Raw genomic sequence first — 21184 nt, 5'->3', positions numbered from 1 at the left:
TCTGAGGGTTGTCTTTTCATGTTGTTTATGGTTTCCTTTGCTGTGTAAAAGCTTTTAAGTTTAATTAGGTCCCATTTGTTTATTTTTGTTTTTATTTTCCTTACTCTAGGAGGTGGGTCAAAAAAGATCTTGCTGCGATTTATGTCAAAGATTGTTTCTTCCTATGTTTTCCTCTAAGAGTTTTATAGTGTCTGGACTTACATTTAGGTCTTTAATTTATTTTGAGTTTATTTTTGTGTATGATGTTAGGGAGTGTTCTAAATTCATTCTTTTACATGTAACTGTCCAGTTTTCCCAGCACCACTTATTGAAGAGACTGTCTTTTCTCCATTGTATATTCTTGCCTCCTTTGTCATAGATTAGGTGACCATAGGTGTGTGGGTTTATTTCTGGGCTTCCTATCCTGTTCTACTGATCTATATTTCTGTCTTTGTGCCAGTACCATACTGTCTTGATTACTGTAGCTTTGTAGTATACTCTGAAGTCAGGGAGCATGATTCCTTCAACTCTGTTCTTCTTTCTCAAGATTGTTTTGGCTATTCAGGGTCTTTTCTGTTTCCATACAAATTGTAAATATTTTTTGTTCTAATTCTGTGAAAAATGCCGTTGGTAATTTGATAGGGATAGCATTGAATCTGTAGATTGCCTTGGGTAGTATACTTGTTTTCACAGTATTGATTCTTCCAATCCAAGAACATGGCATGTCTCTCCATCTGTTTGTATCATCTTTAATTTCTTTCACCAGTGTATTATAGTTTTCTGCATACAGGTCTTTTGTCTCCCTAGGTAGGTTTATTCCTCGGTATTTTATTCTTTTTGTTGCAGTGGTAAATGGGAGTGTTTCCTTAATTTCTCTTTCTGATCTTTCATTGCTAGTGTATAGGAATGCAAGAGATTTCTGTGCATTAATTTTGTATCCTGCAAATTTACCAAATTAGTTGATTAGCACCGGTAGTTTTCTGGTACCATCTTTAGTATTTTCTATGTATAGTATCATGTCATCTGCAAACAGTGACAGTTTTACTTCTTCTTTTCCAATTTGGATTCCTTTTATTTCTCTTCCTTCTCTGATTGCCTTGGCTAGGACTTCCAAAACTGTGTTGAATAATAGTGGTGAGAGTGGACATCCTTGTCTTGTTCCTGATCTTAGAGGAAATGCTTTCAGTTTTTCACAATTGAGAATGATATTTGCTGTGGGTTTGTCATATATGGCCTTTATCATGTTGAGGTAGTTTCCCTCTATTCTCACTTTCTGGAGAGTTGTAATCATAAATGGGTGTTGAAATTTGTCAAAAGCTTTTTCTGCACCTATTGAGATGATCATATGTTTTTTATTCTTCAGTTTGTTAATATGGTGTGTCACATTGATTGATTTGCATATATTGAAGAATCCTTGCATCCCTGGGATAAATCCCACTTGATCATGGTATATGATAGTTTTAATGTGTTGTTGGATTAGGTTTGCTAGTATTTTGTTGAGGATTTTTGCATCTATGTTCATCACTGATACTGACCTGTAATTTTCTTTTTCTGTGGTATCTTTGGTTTTGGTATCAGGGTGATGGTGGCCTCATAAAATGAGCTTGCAGTGTTCCTTCTCTGCACGTTTTTGGAAGAGTTTGAGAAGGATGGGTGTTAGCTCTTCTTTGATAGAATTGGCCTGTGAAGCCATCTGGTCCTGGACTTTTGTTTGTTGGAAGATATATAAGCACAGTTTCAATTTCATTACTTGTGATTGGTCTATTCACATTTTCTTTTTCTTCCTTGTTCAGTCTTGAAAGGTTATACCTTTCTAAGAATTTGTCCATTTCTTCCAGGTTGTCAATTTTATTGGCATATAGTTGCTAGTAATAATCTCTTATGATCCTTTGTATTTCTGTGGTGTCAGTTGTAACTTCTCCTTTTTCATTTCTAATTTTATTGATTTGAGTCCTCTCCCTTTTTTTTCTTGATTAGTCTGGCTAAATGTTTATCAATTTTGTTTATCTTCTGAAAGAACCAGCTTGTAGTTTCATTGATCTTTTGTATTGTTTTCTTCGTCTCTATTTCATTTATTTCTGCTCTGATATTTATGATTTCTTTCCTTCTACTAACTTTGGGTTGTTTTGGCTTTTCTTTCTCTAGTTGATTTAGGTGTAAAGTTAGGTTGTGTACTTGAGATTTTTCTTGTTTCTTGAGGTGGGATTGTATTGCTATGAACTTCCCTCTTAGAACTGCTTTTGCTGCATCCATAGGTTTTGGGTCATTGAGTTTTCATTGTCATTTGTTTCTAGGTATTTTTTGATTTCCTCTTTATTTCTCTAGTTATCTCTTGGTTATTTAGTAGCATATTGTTTAGCCTTCATGTGTTTGTTTTCACAGTTTTTTTTCTTGTAATTGGTTTCTAATTTCATTAGAAATTAGAAATTTCTAAAATTAACATTGTGAAATTTCTAAATTAGCATTGTGGTTGGAAAAGATGCTTGATACGATTTCAGTTTTCTTAAATTTACTGAGGCTTGATTTGTGACCCAAGATGTGATCTATTCTGGAGACTGTTCCATGTGCACTTGAGAACAAAGTGTATTCTGCTGTTTTTGGATGGAATGTCCTATTAATATCAATTAAGTCTTTCTGGTCTAATGTGTCATTTAAGGCCTGTGTTTCCTTTTTAATTTTCTGTCTGGATGATCTGTCCATTTGTGTAAGTGATGTGTTAAATTCCCCCACAATTATTGTGTTACTGTTGATTTCACTTTTATTGCTGTTAGCATTTGCCTTATGTATTTAAGTGCTCCTATGTTGGGTACATAAATAGTTATAATTGTTATATCTTCTTCTTTGATTGCTTCCTTGATCATTATGTAGTGTCCTTCCTTGTCTCCTGTAACAGTCTTTATTTTAAATTCTAGTTTGTCTGATACGAGTATTGCTACTCCAGCTTTCTTTTGATTTCCATTTGTATGGAATATCTTTTTCCATCCCCTCACTTTCAGTCTGTATGTGTCCCTAGGTCTGAAGTGGGTCTCTTGTAGACAGCATATATAAGGTTCTTGTTTTTGTATCCATTCAGCCAGTCTGTGTCTTTTGGTTGGAGCATTTAATCCATTTACATTTAAGGTAATTATTGATATGTATGTTCCTATTACCATTTTCTTAATTGTTTCGTGTTTGTTTTGGTAGGTCTTTTCCTTCTCTTGTGTTTCCCCCTTAGAAAAGTTCCTTTAGCATTTGTTGTAAAGCCAGTTTGGTGGTGCTGAATTGTCTTAGCTTTTGCTTGTCTGTAAAGCTTTTGATTTCTCCATTCAATCTGAATCATAGCTTTGCTTGGTAGAGTGACCTTGGTTGTAGGTTTTTCCTTTTCATCACTTCAACTATATTCTGCCATTTTCTTCTGGCCTGCAGAGTTTCTGCTGAAAAATCACATGATAACCTTATGGGGATTCCCTTGTCTGTTATTCGTTGCTTTTCCCTTGCTGTTTTTAATATTTTTTTCTTTGAATTTAATTTTTGTTAGTTTGATTAATATGTGTGTCGGAATGTTTCTCATTGGGTTTATCCTGTATGGGAGTCTCTGCACTTCCTGGACTTGGGTGGCTATTTCCTTTCCCATGTTAGGGAAGTTTTCGACTATAATCTATTCAAATATTTTCTCAGACCCTTTCTCTTTCTCTTCTTCTGGGACCCCTATAATTCAAATATTGGTGTGTTTGATGTTGTCCCAGAGGTCTCTGAAACTGTTCTCATTTCTTTTCATTCTTTTTTCTTTATTCTGCTCCTCTGCAATTATTTCCACCATTTTATCTTCCAGCTCACTTATTCTTTCTTCTGCATCAGTTATTCTGCTATTGATTCCTTCTAGTGTAGTTTTCATTCCGTTATTGTGTTGTTCATCACTGTTTGTTTGTTCTTTACTTCTTCTAGCTCCGTGTTAAACGTTTCTTGTATTTTTGCAATCCATGCCTCCATTCTATTTCTGAGAGTTTGAATCATCTTTAGTATCATTTCTCTAAATTCTTTTTCAGGTAGATTGCCTATTTCCTCTTCATTTATTTGGTCTTGTGGGTTTTTACCTTGCTCCTTTGTCTGTACCATATTTCTCTGTCATCTCATTTTTGTTGATGGGTGGGGCTGTGTTCCTGTCTTGCTTGTTGTTTGGCCTGAGGCGTCTAACACTGGACTTGCAGGCATTTGGGTGGAGCTGGGTCTTGGTGCTGAGATGAGGACCCCCAGGAGAGCTTACAACAATTAATATTCCCTGGGACCTGACTTTCTCTGTTAGTCCAGCAACTTGGACTCAGCGCTCCCACCACAGGGGCTCAGGCCCAACCCTGGGCCAGGGAACCAAGATCCCACAAGCTGCACGGTGTGGCAAACAAACAAACAAAACCAAAAACCCGACAACAAACAAAAAAAGCAGAACAATAACAAATAATAAAAAAATAAAATAAAATTAGAAAAATAAAAATATATTAGAAAAAATAAAAATAAAAATGAAACAACAAAAACAGAACAAAACAACAGCAACAGAAAAAGGAAAAAATTGAACAAACATAAATAAACAAAAATGAAGAGATACAAAATAAATTAAAAAATAACAATTCCTTGGTGCATCCACTATCAGTGTCCTTGCCCCCAAAGTGAGCTACTTCCAACCCCTGCCTCCCCAGGAGGGCCTCCAAGACCTGCAGGTAGGTCTCTGGCCCTGCTTTGTCATCCCTACCTCTGCGTGTGTTCCTTTCACCAACATCTGCTGCTGAAACTGGCCTGGAGCACACATGCCCGTGCAGGCTGGCTGGGGCACAGGCTTCCACAGGAGTGTCCACAGCAGCTGGCACAGGTGGAGGAGGGGGGTGGTGCTTGGCCCATTTGGACCCATGTGGGCAGAGGAAACTTTGTCAGTGGCGGCATGCAGGCCACTAGGATCTGTGCAGCCTACAGAGGCTTTGGGGGATGCAGTTCTCATGTCCACTTGGACCTGTGCAGCTAGAGGAGGCCTCGGTGGGGGTGGGACTGAGGCCCAGGACCCATGCGGCTGGAGCAGGCTTTGTCAGGGGTGGCAGGTGGGCCTCCGAGACCTGCGTGGCCCTCGGAGGTTTTGGTGGGGGCGAGGCCCAGGCCCAGGACCCTAGCAGGCTCACCGGGGCTTGAGGGGCAGGTGAGCCTGCTCAGGTGAGTGCCCCTGCCACTGCACAAGGAAGCCAGGCTGGCGGGCAGGGAAGGGGACTGCAATAGTGGCTCCGCCCTTCGCACATCACTGAACAATGACACCCCGCTTCCCTGGTGGCCCAGGCCTCCTCCGCCAACCTTCCTGGCTGTGGAGCCCTTCTTCCATGCTGCCTCAGGCCATCTTCTCACCATCAGCAGCCGTCCCCTCCCTGGGTCCACCCTCCAAACCCCATTCTCCAGTACCCAGCCTTCCTCCCCACCAGGAGACACACGACCTAGCCTGGGGTGTGGAGGGCTGCGGCACAGACCACAGGCCCCACTCCATCCTGCCCCCTACAGACCAGTAGCTGCATTCCCTTCTGATCCCCAGAAAGTCCCCCTCTGTCCCCACCAATACCCCCTGCTGCGAGTGGGTCCCCTGAGTGCAGGAGCCTCTCCTCTCCCCTAGCCCCTTTCCAGGGGCGCAAGTCCTGTGCCATTTCCACCCCTCTTCACCCCCTCCTTCCTTCCCATGTCCCACCCGGTTGCACAGGGACCCCTCCTGTCCACTTAAGTGTCTGAGGTCCACAACTAGCACCCAGCAGGTGCTCCGTGAGAACTTCTCTGATGCCCCCCTACTGTACCTGTGAGGAGACGTGAACTCTACGTCCTCCTACTCTGCCGTCTTGACTCCACCCCTTGATTGTTTTAAGTACAGTTAATCTTCAGTTCCAGGGTTGGTTTGTTCCCATTTCCTTGAGGCCAATTCTCATAATTGTGGTAGCTTATGTCATGGCTACAGTCTGGTCGTCATGTAGTTAACTTCTCCACCTGGTGGAGGTTTCAGTATCTATAAGACAGATCACAGGATATGGTTCAGAATGTTATCTGTAGCCCTTGAGAAGGAACTAAATGTCCTTGACTATGCTGAATGACTAGACTATTATTATTTGGTCTCCTTTGACTGTTTTCCTTTGTTTCTGCATTTTCTCACTTCTCTGATTAAAAATATTCTTTGGTGAAAGTTTTTCCACAGACAAAAGGCAGGCAGAGGACATGGGGGACAATGACCATAGGGTCCTGCTCCATTTCATTGTTGTTGGTGACAACATGAATCGATGGATGAATGGATATAGAAGTTGGGGTATATATATACAATGAAATATTTTTCAGCCTTAAAAATTAAGGAAATCTAACTTTTGTGACAACATGAATAGACCTTGAAGGCATTATGTTAAGTGAAATGTCAGACAAAGACAAATACCGTATTATTTCACTTATTGTGGAATCTGATAAACAAAACAAATGAACAAACAAAACAAAACAGAAACAGACTTAGATACAGAGAAAAAATTGGTGGTTGCCAGAGGGGAAGAGGGGATGGGTGAAATAAGTGAAGGAAATTAAGAGGTACAAACTTCCAGCTGTAAAATAAGTAAGGCATGGGGATGTAATGTAGAGCATAGCAAATGTCATCAGTAATATTGTAACAACTTTGTATTGTTACAGACTGTAACTGGTCTTATTTTGATTATTTCACAGTGTATAAAATAATCAAATGACTATGTTGTACATGTGAAACTAATATAATATTGTGCATTAATTATATCAATAAAATAAAATAAAATAAAAAACTCTGCTCTGTGAATGCCCAGAGAATGAGAAGACAAGCCGCAGATTTAGAGAAAATATTTATAAAAGAATTATCTGATAAAGGACTATTATCCAAAATATACAAAGAACTCTTGAAACTCAATAATAAGAAAATGAACAACCCTCAGTAAAAAATTGGCAAAAGACCTGGACAGCTCACCCAAGAATATATACAGATGGCAAAGAAGCATATGAAAAGATCTTCCACATCATATGTCATCAGAGAAATACGAATTAAAAAAACGAGATATCACTATACACTTATTAGAATGGAATGCTGACAACACAAAATGCTGGTGGGCATAAGGAACCAAAGTTACTCTCATTCATTGCTGGTGAGAATGCAAAATCATACAGTCAGTTGGAAGACAGTTTGCCAATTTCTTACAAAACTAAGCAGTCTTACCAATGCAATCTAGCAATTTCATTCCTTGGTATTTACTCAAATAAGCTGAAAACTAATGTCCACTAAAAAACTCACATGTGGATGTTTATAGCAGCTTTATTCATAACAGCCAAAACTTGGAAGCAACCAAGATGTCCTTCAGTAGTTGAATTGATAAATAAACCATGGTACATCCAGAGGATGGAATGTTATTCAGTACTAAAAAGAAATGAGCTATCAAGCCATGAAATGACATGGAGGAAACTTAAATGTACATTACTAAGTGAAAGAAGTCAATCTGAAAAGGCCCACATACTGTATGATTCTAAGTTTATGACATTCTGGAAAAGGCAAAACCATGGAGACAGCAGAAAGATCAGCAGTTGCTGGAGTTAGGAGAGGAAGGGATAAATAGGCTGAGCACAGAGGTTTTTCAGGGCAGTGAAAATATTCTGTATGATACTATAATGACTGATACATGTCATTATAAATATATATAACCCCACAGAATGTACACCAACAGTGAATCCTAAAGTATGGACTTTGGATGATTATGATGTGTCAATATAGGTTCATCAGTTATAACTAATGTACCATTTTGTGGGTGATGTTGATAATGAGGGAGACTATGCATGTGTTGGAGTAGAGTGTATATGGGAAATCTCTGTTCTTTCCTCCTAATTTTGCTTTGAATGTAAAACTCTAAAAATAATCTTCAAAATGAAATTTAAAACAAGACAGTGAAGTGTCTTAAAAATCTTATATGAGTTATAAATAGCATTGGAGTTGTGAGTATATGGCAAAAGTTTTGAGTATGGTACTTGGACAAGTTAGAGTATGAACAACTACACTACAGACCTATGCAGTAAAGATTGTTGACTGTCCAGCCATAACTGTGAATTAAAGAATTGTTGCACCTACTGCAGGCATATACAGTATGGAATATCTTTTTGTTATCCCTTCACCTTGAGCCTACGAGTGTTCTTAAAGCAAAGTGGATCTCCTATAGGCAGCATGTAGTTTAAAATCGTTTCTATCCACTAAGCCACTGTATGTCTTTGGATTGGAGGGTATAAGCTATTTACATGTAGAGTAATTATTGATAGATAAGGACTTACTAATGTCATCTTACTAATAGTTTTCTGGTTGTTTTATAGTTCTATTGTTCCTTTCTTCCTCTTGTGCTGTATTCCTTTGTGAATTGATGATTTTGTGTAGTTGTGTGCTTTGAGTCCCTTCATCTTTTGAGTATCTACTCAAGTGATTTGCTTTGTGGTTACTATGAGGTTTACATTATATATATATATATAACAGTATATTTTAAGCTGACAACAACTTAACTTCAATTGCATAAAAACTCTACCCTTTCTCTCCCTCCTTTTATGTTTAAAAAATTTTTAATACAATTTTTAGAGGTTACACTCCAGTTACAATTATTACAAAATATTGGTTATATTCCCCGTGTTGTATATCTTTTTTAAAAATTAATTAATTAATTTATTTATTTTTGGCTGCGTTGGGTCTTTGGTGCTGCGCATGGGCTACTCTTCATTGTGGTGCACGGGCTTCTCATTGTGGTGGCTTCTCTTGTTGCAGAGCACAGGCTCTAGGCACGCAGGCTTCAGTAGTTGTGGTGTGCGAACTCAGTAGTTGTGGCTTGAGGGCTTAGTTGCTCCACGGCATGTGGGATCTTCCCAGACCACAGCTCGAACCTGTGTCCCCTGCATTGGCAGGCAGATTCTTAACAACTGCGCCACCAGGGAAGCCCTACAGTACATCTTTGTAGCCTATCTTACACCCAACAGTTTGTACCTGTCCATTCTCCACCCCTATATTGCCCTTCCCCCTCCACTGGTAATGACTAGTTTGTTCTCTATATCTGTGAGTCTGCTTTGTTTTTGTTATATTCACTAGTTCGTTGTAGTTTTTAGATTCCACATATAAATATTACACCATATTTGTCTTTCTCTGTCTGACATTTCACTTAGCATAATGCCCTCCAAGTCCATCCATGTTGCTGCAAAAAAAGAAGATTACAGGCCAATATCGCTGATGAACATAGATGCAAAAATCCTCAACAAAATATTAGCAAACTGAATCCAACAATACATTACAAGGATCATACACCATGACCAAGTGGGATTTATCCCAGGGACACAAGGATTTTTCAATATCTGTAAATCAATCAATGTGATAAAACACATTAACACATTGAAGAATAAAAACTATATGATCATTTCAACAGATGCAGAAAAAGCTTTTGACAAAATTCAACATCCATTTATGATAAAAACTCTAAACAAAGTGGCTGCAGAAGACATAACTCAACATAATAAAGGTTAAATATGACAAACCCACAGCTAACATCATGCTCAATGGTGAAAAGCTTAAAGCTTTTCTTCTATGATCAAGAACAAGACAAGGATGCCCACTCTTGCCACTTATATTCAACATAATATTGGAAGTCCTATCCATAGCAATCAGAGAAGAAAATGAAGTAAAGGTATCCAAATTGGAAAGGAAGAAGTAAAATTTTCACTGTTTGCAGATGACATGACACTATGCATAGAAAATCCTAAAGATGCCACCAGAAAACTAGTAGAGCTCATTAATAAATTCAGTAAAGTTGCAGGATATAAAATATACAAAAATCTGTTGCATTTCTGTACACTAACAATGAACTATCAGAAAGAGAAATTAAAGAAACAATCTCATTTACCATTGCATCAAAAAGAATAAAACACTTAGGAATAAATCTACCTAAGGAGGTAAAATACCTGAACTCAGAAAACTATAAGAGGTTGATGAAATAAATTGAATATGACACAAACAAATGGAAAGATATAATGTGTTCTTGAACTGGAAGAATTAATATTGTTAAAATGACCATACTACCCAAGGCAATCTATAGATTCAATGCAAACCCTATCAAAGTACCAATGGTATTTTTCACGCACCTAGAACGAAAAATTTTAAAATTTGTATGGAAACAGAAAAGACCCCAAGTAGCCAAAACTATCTTGAGGAAAAAGAACAGAGTAGAAGGAATCATGCTCCCTAATTTCAGACTATACTACAAAGCTACAGTCATCAAAACAGTATGGTACAGGCACAAAAACAGACACATAGATCATTGGAACAGAATAGAAAGCCCAGAAATAAACCCATACACTTATGGTCAATTAATCTACAGCAAAGAAAGCAAGAATATACAATGGAGAAAAGACAGTCTCTTCAATAAGTGGTGCTGGGAAAACTGGACAGCTACATGTAAAAGAATGAAATTAGAACATTCTGTAACACCCTACACAAAAATAAAGTCAAAATGGATTAAAGACCTAAATGTAAGACCGATACTATAAAACTCCTAGAGGAAAACATAGGCAGAATGCTCTTTGACATAAATCGCAGCAGTATTTTTTTTTTTTTGGATCTGTCTCCCAAAATAAAGGAAATAAAAGCAAAAATATACAAATGGGACCTAATTAAAGTTAAAAGCTTCTGCACAGTAAAGGAAACCATAAACAAAATGAAGACGACCTGCTGAATGGGAGAAAATATTTGCAAATGATATGAATGATAAAGGATTACTATCCAACATATATAAAGAGCTCATACAACTCAACATCATAAAAACATACAACCGTATTAAAAAATGAGCAGAAGACCCAAATAGACATTTTTCCAAAGAAGACATGCAGAAGGCCAACAGACACATGAAAGGATGCTCAACATCTTTAATCATCAGGGAAATGCAGATCAAAACCACAGTGAGATATCACCTCACACCTATCAGAATGGCTGTCATCAAAACACAAATAACACAAATAACAAATGTTGGTGAGGATGTGGAGAAAAGGGAACTGTTGTACACTGTTTGTGGGAATGTAAATTGGTGCAGCCACTATGGAAAACACTATGGAGGTTTCTCAAAAAACTAAAAATAGAACTACCATATGACCAGCAATTCCACTCCTGGGTACATATCTGAAAAAAAAAAAAACCACTAATTCGAAAAGATACATACACTTCAATGTTCATAGCTGCATTATTTACAATTGGCAAGAGATGGAAGAAACCTAAGCGTACACCAACAGATGAATGGATAAAGAAGATTGGTATATATAGAATGGAATACTACTCAGTCATAAAAAGAATAAAATTTTGCCTCCTTTTGTGTTTTTCATGTCACAATTTATCTCTTTTTCTATTGTGTATTTATTAACAAATAATTATAGGTATAGCTATTTTTAATACTTCATCCCTTAATCTTATTAGTAATATTTAAGTGGTTAACACACTTCTATATTACAGTATTAAGATATTCTGAATTTGACTATATACTTACATTTACCAGTGCATTTTATATTTTTTATATGGTTTCATGTTACTAATTAGCATACTTTAATTTCAGCTAGAAGAACTCCTTTCAGCATTTCTTATAAAAAATTTCTAGTGGCTATGTACTCCCTTAGCTTCTGTTTATCTGGAAATATCTTTATCTCTTCTTCATTTCTTCATGGCAAAGGACAACTTTGCCAGTTAGTTTTTTTTTAGACATTTTTTTTCTTTCAGCACTTTGAATATAGCATCCTATTTTCTCCTGGCTTGAGAAATTTGCTGATAGCTTTATGGGGGTTCCTGTGTAAGTGATAAGCTTCTTTTCCTTTGATGATTTTAAGATTCTCCTTGTGTTTGATTCTTGACAGTTTTATCGCAAAGTGTCTTGGAGAAGATCTTCTTGAGTTGTGTTTGTTTGGGGACCTATTAGCTTCACAAACTTGGGTGTCCAAATCTCTCCCCAAATTTGAGATGTTTTCAGCCATTATTTCTTTAAATAAGCTTTCTGTTCCTTTTCCTTCTCTTTTCCTTCTGGGACTCCAATAATTTTCTCATTACTTATTTTCATTATAGTGCATGGTTTACATAGGCTTTCTTTACTTTTTTTTTCATTCTTTTTTTCTTTTTCTTCTCTGGCTGGGTTATTTGAAGAGTCTGTCTGCTGCTTCACAGATTTTTCTTCTTCTTCTTGATCTGTTCTGATTTTGATGCTCTCTATTGCATTTTTCATTTTATTCACCATATTTGTCAGTTCCAGAATTTCTGTTTGGTTCTTTCTTTTTTAAATGATTTCTATCTCTTTGTTAAATTTCTTATTTTGTCTGTGTGTTATTTTCCTGATTTTGTTGAATTGTCTGTGCTTTCTTGTAGCTCATTGAGTTTCCTTAAAACAGCTATTTTGAATTCTTTATGAGGTAAATTGACTATCTCTATGTCTTTGGGGTTGATTATTGGAAAAATATTGTGATCCTTTAGTGGTGTCATGTTTCCTTGATTTTATGTGTTCCTTGAAGTCTTGCATTGCTATCTTTGTATTTAAAGTAGCAGTCACCTCCTCCAGTCTTTACTAACTGACTTCAGGAGAGAAATACCTTCTGTCATCTTATTAGCAATTCTAAGGCTTTCTCCGACCTTCTATGAATACAGCTGCTTTGTGCCTCTTGCTCCCTCTTGTGGCAGAATTCTTAAGCTTGTACGCCTTCTCTCAATACTGCAATGCACCAGTCCAAGTTCTGGCAGCCTCCCTTTTGCTTTCCCAAGGGTGGTACTAAATGCCCAGATTGTGATCTCTCCCTGGCCTGCAGATTTGGACCAGCTTTCTGTACATGCTCACTAGCCATCTGCGAAAATTCACTCTTGCTGCCACTGGGAGCACTCAGAGGGGGTCAGCCATGAGGTGGAGGGTGATGTGGGTGAGGTACATAAAACACTGGGATGACCTTCAGCTATCTGGGGAGATCTACACACGAGAAGTCTCAGGGGCTCATTTGAGGGCCTCCCAGTGTAGTCCATGATGTCATTATTAGGATTCTGTTCCTTTGATACTTTCCAAACACTGGCTGCTGTTCTCCCAGCTGCTCACTGCCCCTTAGTTGTCCAGCTCACAACTCAGGACTCTAGATGGAATGAGAGAGAAATGTCAGTGTTCTTTGGCAGTGTTCTGCACAACTGGAGAAGTCACGCACTCACACACTCTCACTTTTCCCTGCAGGAGAAATCATGAGCCAAGGACTCTCTTGGCATTGAACACTGGTAAAGTCAATGTGTTCCTCACCCTCTCCAATGCATATAATCTCTGATTTTTTTCTCCAAAAGTGTGCTGGGACTTCTCCACTGGACTCCCACAAAGGCTCTCTCATTTGTGGGTGATAATCTAAGTCTGTTTGTTCTCCAGGGGCTCCCAGACAATGGCCTAGAGGGGCTGGAGTTGGTTCATGGTGCATTTCAGGGTCCACAGATGGGACCAAGTACTGTTTGGCTATTATCTGACATATGGGTGGGCAATATTCCTCCTGGGCCCTTAGGCATTGGGTGCTGGATCCCACAGCTCCCACAAAGGTAATTTTGTCCATAGATGGATGCCAAATTGCTGTTGCTGAGGGAGGTATACAAGTGAAGGACTTTTTTTTCCTTCCAGTTTTATTGAGATATAATTGACATAAAGCACTGTATAAGGAGTACAGCATAATGATTTGACTTATATATATCATGAAATGATTATCACAATAACTTTAGTAAATATCCATCATCTGATATAGATGCAAAGTTAAAGAAATTAAAAAAATTTTTTCTTGTGATGAGAACTCTTAGGATTTACTCTCTTAACAACTTTCATATATAACACACAGCAGTGTTAATTGTATTTATCATGTTGTGTATTACATCTGTAGTACTTATTTATCTTATAACTGGAAGTTTGTACCTTTTGAATGCCTTTATGCAATTCCCCCTCCCTCCACCCCCTCCTTTGGTAACCACAAAGCTGATCTCTTTTTCTATGAGTTAGTTTGTTTTTGAAGTACAATTGACCTACAACAGTATGTTAGTTCCTGTTACACAACATAGTGATTTGGTATTTCTATACATTTCAAAGTGATCACTACGATAAGTCTAGTTATGATATGTCACCATACAAAGATATTACATAGTTATTGACTATATTCCCCACACTGTACATTTCATAGCTGTGACTCATTTATTTTGCAACTGGAAGTTTGTACCTCTTAATCTCCCTCCCCTATTTCTTTCTTCTCCCCATGTCCCTCCCCTCTGGCCACTACCTGTTTGTTCTCTGTATCTATGGCTCTGTATCTGTTTTGTTATGTTTTCATTTGTTTTGTTTAAAGTTCACATACAAGTGAGATCATACAGTATTTGTCTTCCTCTGTCTGACTTATTTCACTTAGCATAATACCCTCTAGGTCCATCCATGTCGTTGCAAATGGCAAGGTTTCATTCTTTTTTATGGCGAGTAATAATCCATTGTATATATATACACCACATCTTATTCAGCCATCTCCCTGTCATCACTCCCACTTCTTTCCCTTTAAATTACTTTGATGGACTTTCTCTGGTCCTAGGTTTTTTCTTCATGTCCCTCTTCAAAGTATGACAGTTCCAACTGCTTGGGTTCTTACTAGGCCAAGGAGTTCTTGGTTGTTTTAACATTACCAGCCACAGTGTAAATAAGGAGGAATGAAAGCATTAGTTTATGCCATATCTACACTAGACATCAAGGTAACTGACCTGACTCACTATGGGAATCAAAGATTTAGCACCCGTTAGAATCTATGATATCATCTAATTTAATTTTCACATTTGACTTACAGGAAATAGAAAGGAAAAAAGGGTTCTCTCCCAGACCACTCTGGACTACTAATAGAACTCAGGTCTTCTGTCTCCCAACCCAGTGCTCTTTTAATTATATATTGCTTATAAATATATTTCTTAAATTTATCAAATACATGCATGGCAAGAATCTGACTGCCATTTTGAAAAAGGAAAATCTAGTCTTTGGCATTGCTGTACCCAGGGGCTGTCACTGGGAGATTATCCTATATTCTGGGCTTCCCCCCCCCCATAATTTATTAATATGTCTTTCCCTGAGCTCAGTTCTTCAGAGCTCTGTCTGCTGCTTTCCCAGGTGACAGCAGGTGTGTTAATAGCCCACCCTCTATTCCTTGCTATATAATTGAACCTTCTGGCAAGAGTGCCCTAACCTAGAAGAATGATTAATAGTATAAACTTTAGGCACTGTGGCAGGTAAGCTAGAGGGATGCTTAGGGATGATACACCCTGCAATCGTTCTCAAATCATACTATGTGTAGTGATGTCAAGTTTTTTCACATTCAGGGTCAGAACTTATAATATTAGAGGTATAGAAAAAGGATCTTTGCAGTTGATAGAGACATGTCATTCGCCAACCTTATCAATCTTTCTCTTTATGGCTGTAGGCATAAGAAGAATGAAAAATGATAGAGTATTTAGCAGATTTTGGGACATCTCATAGAGGTGTGGAGAAAAGGGAAACTTCGTACACTGTTGTGGGAATGTAAATTGGTGCAGCCAGTATGGAAAACAGTATGGAGCTTCCTTAAAAAACTAAAAATAGAATTACCATATGACCCAGCAATCCCACTACTGGGCATATACCCAGAGAAAACCATAATTCAAAAAGACACATGCACCCCAGTGTTTATTGCAGCACTATTTACAGTAGCCAGGACATGGAAGCAACCTAAATGTCCATCAACAGAAGGATGGATAAAGAAGATGTGGTACATATATACAATGGAATATTACTCAGCCATAAAAAGGAATGGAATTGGGTCATTTGTAGAGATGTGGATGGACCTAGAGACTGTCATACAGAGACACTCTTGTATTTCCCAGACAAGAGAAATAAAACTGGATTTCCAGCTATCTCAGAGTTCTGCTTGTTGATTGGCTTCACTCCTGCCCTCTGCCTCCTACCAAGTGACTCAGTTCTAGTCCAAACTGCTTAAAACATTAAAAAAATCACACAACAAAAGTAGAATGCAAAGTTGATCTCAGGAATAATGTTTTTGCTATTTAATCTACTTTATTGTGCATATATATAAAATATAGAAATGTGTACATGTGTATACTCATAAGCAGTATATGATGTCAGAATAGCATAGTGGTTAAGAACATAGGCTTAAACAAAACAGTGTAGGAAGAATGCTTAATGCTGAACCTGGCACATATTAAATGCTTACTAAATACCGACTGAATAAATGAAAGAATGAAATAACGTAGTGTGCCACCTTAGAAGTTAGCTCCTGGAAGGTAGAGATCACATGCTGTGTAGACATGGCAGGGGCCATGCACATGACAGGTGTACAAAGAATGGCAAAAGAACCTGAGGAGAGCCCCTAAGTAAAAAGAACTAAGACCCACTACCTTGGTGGAGTTTTGAATGGTCAACATGTTTAATATAAGCAGTGTAGACAATCCTGATGAAAGAATTGGATTAACGTACCGATCAGAAGGCATAGATTGTGAAATTACTCTTCACCAGAAACAAAAATATTGTGATTTGATATCTTCCCAGCTCTTTTGCATAATTGTTAGTCCTAACAATTATCTTAGGTGTAATTATTCCTGTCACACCAAGGTTAAAAGAGTTAAACTACTTTCCCAAGATTGTCTAGATGGAAATGGCAGGCAGGAAGCATAAGGCCAGGTCTACAATAAATATAATATAAATCCAATGTTTCTTTCTCTGAATCATGACAGCCTTCCTACAATTGGTAAAGTGGTAAGAGGCAGCAATTTCAAGGGAGTGAGAATGCTATAGGAACACAGAATATGGCGAATAATTTGTGACTAAAGTCTCTTTCATAAAGTCAAATTTAAAAAGCTGTCAAGGGAAGCAGTAGGCAAACATGGCGATCGAAGCCTGTGGTCGATGTTTGAGAGGGATTAGGCAGCTTGCTTTCCCATCTGACTGCTGAAAGAAGGGAGGGGAGATAATTCTAGACTGTCACAAATTGTATTTGCTGATGCTTTTCATTGAGCTACCAGAGGTCTGTAAATAATAGAATTTGAGAGCTGGTGGCTTCCTTCAAGGGATAAGGCCACTAGCACTGACTTTTAGGGACAGCTCTGCAGGGCTGAGGATGGTGTTCCACGTGCCCTCGATTGGAGGAGCAAGGATCCTCTGTTTTATTTGTAGCTGCTGGGGATGCCAGTTTGATCCTTCCAATTTTCGCCAGTACCCCACCTCAATTAGCACCTCTAAGTGTGTGTGTATTAATAAGTAGTGTGTCTATATTAATTCCTGCTCTTAATTCTCCCCATCTATCCAGAGGAAGACAGAAATACTCAGTTTCTGTGTGTCATATCTCTCATGCCTCTCCTAAAGCAATTTTGAAATATATACCAAGAGCTATAAAGACTTCAACCCTTTCACCCAATAATCAATTTGTAAAAATATATTCAAAGGAAATGATCAGATTCTGGTAAAGATTTATGTATAAAGATGCTGATGAAGTCATTATTTATAATAGCAAAACACTGAAAACAGACTAAATACCAAAGCAAAATGACTAAATTATGGCATATTCAAACATTGTTCTGCTGTTAGTTTCAAAGATTATGTATTGACATGGGAAAATATGAAAGTGTAAAAGCAGCATACAATATACAATATAATTAAAACTGTAAAAAATGCACTATACACACATATAAAAATGTTATGCAATTTAAAGATATTAAAATGGTAGCATATGGTAAAATTATGGGAGATTTTAATTTTATTCTTCATACTTCTATTTCATATATTTTCTAGTGGAAGCAAGTATTTTTATAATAAAGAAAAGGTTATCTTAATGGCCATACTTTCCATCCATCAGACCCTAATACAGATCCTTATTAAATCATAAACTGACAGTTCTGGTTGCATTATCTAAACATATTGAGTCTAAATTATTTTTGAAATGTCTTTTTTTAAAAAAATAATATCATTTTGGGTCAATATAGTGAGAAAAAAACAATCAGGAGTCCTATCTAAATAACAATACATAGGACAGGTTTTATAGATTCCTACCTAGAGTTCTTAACATGGTGTTATCACCTTGGGCAATATTACTCTTGAGAGATAACAAGGCAGGTGCTGCTTTGGATGGATGACCAAATTTTGTTGAAAGTTATGAAGTAAAGATCAGTTCTAAAATAACATGTTGGTCCTCCCTGCTTGTGGCTGTGTTTCACTAGATGGGGTCTTTGATGCCACTATTGTACTTGGAAGTGTGACCAGTTTTATTAACACCATCAATTCATCATCATATACAGACCTTAAAAGGCAAATAATTTGAAATATACCAATGTTACAAAATCACCTCATGGACACTCAGAATGTCAGAATTAAATGAGGCTTTACAGATTGTCTAGTTTATGGAATCATTAAATCAAGTGTCCATTATCACCAGGTAACATCAATGAATGCAGTAGGTGTCAATGGAAAAAAATGCACAACCTAAAAGTTGAGAATTATGTTTTATTTGGTGGACAAAACTGAGGTCTTAAACCCAGAAGACAGCCTCTCAGAGAGCTCTGAGGGACTGATCTGAAGAGGTAAGGGAGGAGCCAGGATATATAGGAGTTTTGCGATAAAAACCAGGTAGTCAGAACATCAAAAGATTACAGTTAATTAAAGAAAGCCGGACATCTCAAGTTAATGAATTTAGCGTTTTTCTATATGGGTAGATGCAAGAGTCTGGGCTCATTGAAATCATTCTTTTGATAAGCAGTATCCTGCTTTTCTCCATCTTGAATCCCCTCAGGGTGCACAGTTGGGGGTGGCTGCAGTGGTTGCTGGTTTGATGGCTGCAACACCCTTTGTTTACTGATATGGCAGGCGACAGTTTTAATCCGCATAGGTCATTTGTAAGAAAACACTTCCTTTCCACAAAAAAGGCACTCTCTCCATCCCCCACCCCACCAAATATTAAAAAATAATACACGTAGCTATCATGGTCTGTATTTTTTCCATAATTTTGAAAGAGATATGGGTTCAAGAAATATATTGCTTCTTTTCTAACTATACCATAAGACAAACAAAATAACCTGAGTTTCAGGGAGACAAGAGGGAATAGTAATGACATTGGAAAAACAGAAAATAAATGCTCCAACCTCACACCAGTCAGAATGGCCATCATCAAAAAGAATAGATGCTGTAGAGGGTGTGGAGAAAAGGGAACCCTCCTACACTGTTGGCAGGAATGTAAATTGGTGCAGCCACTATGGAAAACAGTATGGAGGTTCCTTAAAAAACTAAAAATAGACTTACCATATGATCCATCAATCCCACTCCTGGGGATATATCCAGAGAAAACTCTAATTCGAAAAGAAACATGCACCCCAGTGTTCATTGCAGCACTATTTACAATAGCCAAGACACGGAAGAAATTTAAGTGTCCATCGACAGATGAATGGATAAAGATGTAGTGTATATATATATATATATATATATATATATATATATATATATACACACATATACATATATATATATATATACATACACAGTGGAATATTAGCCATAAAAAGAATGAAATAATGCCATTTGCAGCAACATGGATGGACCTAGAGATTATCATACTAAGTGAAGTCAGACAAATATATCACTTATATGTGGAATCTAAAAAATTGATATAAATGAACTTACTTATAAAACAGAAACAGACTCACAGACATAGAAAACAAACTTATGGTTACCAAAGGGGAAAGGGGGGAGAGATAAATTAGGAGCTTGGGATTAACAGATACACACACAATATATATAAAATAGAAAAACACCAAGGTCCTACTGTATAGCACAGGGAACTATATTCAGTATCTTGTAATAACCTATAATGGAAAAGAATCTGAAAAAGAATATATATATATAATAAAATAAAAAGAATATATATATATATATAACTGACTCACTCTGCTTACACCAGAAACTAATACCACATTGTAAATCAACTATACTTTAATTTAAAAAAAAGAAAAAATAAACCAAAACACAAATTGATAGCATTGCATTGTGTGAATGTACAGAAATTTACTTACCTGGTACCTCTTAATGGCTATATTTTCCAAATGTTCTGTTATTATAATGAGTAATGCTGATGTCAATATTCTTATTACACATGTATTTGCACAAATGTTCTCCACACCCATTTGTTGGCATTGTCTTTGTTTGTGGTATGTGTAAAGATCAATTTTGCTTCAACTCTACGTGGTCAAGTTTATCATTTCCCCCCGCACTACCCCCACAAAAAAAAGTAAGAAAATAAATGCTCCATCAAAAAGGGGCAGGTTGCTACTCAGCTCTTGCTGATTGTTCACATGTGGAATTTCTCAAGGGAAGCCGGAAATCTGGATTTCTATGTGAAGTCTCTTAAATGCTGGCAACTAATTCAAAATGTGTGAAAAAAATTCTGCAGGTCAAAAAGACACGTGTGTCTGAGGACTGGTTATAGCTTAGTTTGCAACCTTGATCTAACCCAACCTCTTACCTTCGAGATGATGGATAAAATGAGGCTCACTGAGTGTCCTGATTTTTGCTAGAGGTCACTCGGGTGATAGAACAGGGATTACAACTCAGATTTATGGTAATTACAACTGAAGAATTCTCTATCTCCCAGAGAATTTCCTACATTTAGGTAAGTGAAGCATCCCATAAAGTGGTAAATGTTATTTAATGAGAGATTTAAAGGCATGTGGCTTCTGCCCTCAATAATATTAAATGCAATGTAAAAGTATTTCCTACATAGCATATCCTACTCCACATCCAAGAAGTTATCAATGAAAAGTATAGATTTTTATCCATCCACATAGTAAAGTTTCAAAAAAGAATTTTAAAACAAAACATGAAACTTCTCTGTAGGTTTAAGTGTGTCATCTCTGCTTTAACATTTTGAAATTTAAAGCCTTTTTGAAATATTCAGTACAATTACCAAAGATACTGGGAAACATCAAACAGTTTTTCTTATTATGTTACATTTGCTGTTTTGCTAAATTTGCAAAAGTTTGGGAAAAGTTTTTTAAAAAACTAATATTATTGCATGTTAATCACCTTGAGTAATAATAACTCAAGTAGAATGTTAACACTTGAGTGCCTTATATAGTCTGCTAACAAGAGTCAAAACTTTTGCGCCAAGTAGC

General features: G+C 37.2%; 1 protein-coding gene across 1 annotated transcript in view; it reads right to left on the bottom strand.

Moving 5' to 3' along the window:
• Positions 1–6848: 6848 nt before the first annotated feature.
• The window catches only part of CHIC1 (cysteine rich hydrophobic domain 1), a 56007-nt gene continuing 41671 nt past the window's right edge, over positions 6849–21184 (bottom strand). The window contains exon 6 of the mRNA XM_082447465.1: positions 6849–13122. Coding sequence (XP_082303591.1) covers positions 13108–13122 — 15 coding nt within the window. The 3' untranslated portion in view covers positions 6849–13107. The remainder of the gene's footprint in view (positions 13123–21184) is intronic.

Source organism: Balaenoptera physalus (genome assembly GCF_965194825.1).
Source record: "Balaenoptera physalus genome assembly, chromosome: X".
NCBI classification, from domain to species: Eukaryota; Metazoa; Chordata; class Mammalia; order Artiodactyla; family Balaenopteridae; genus Balaenoptera; species Balaenoptera physalus.
This window is presented reverse-complemented; position numbering and strand designations above follow the sequence as displayed.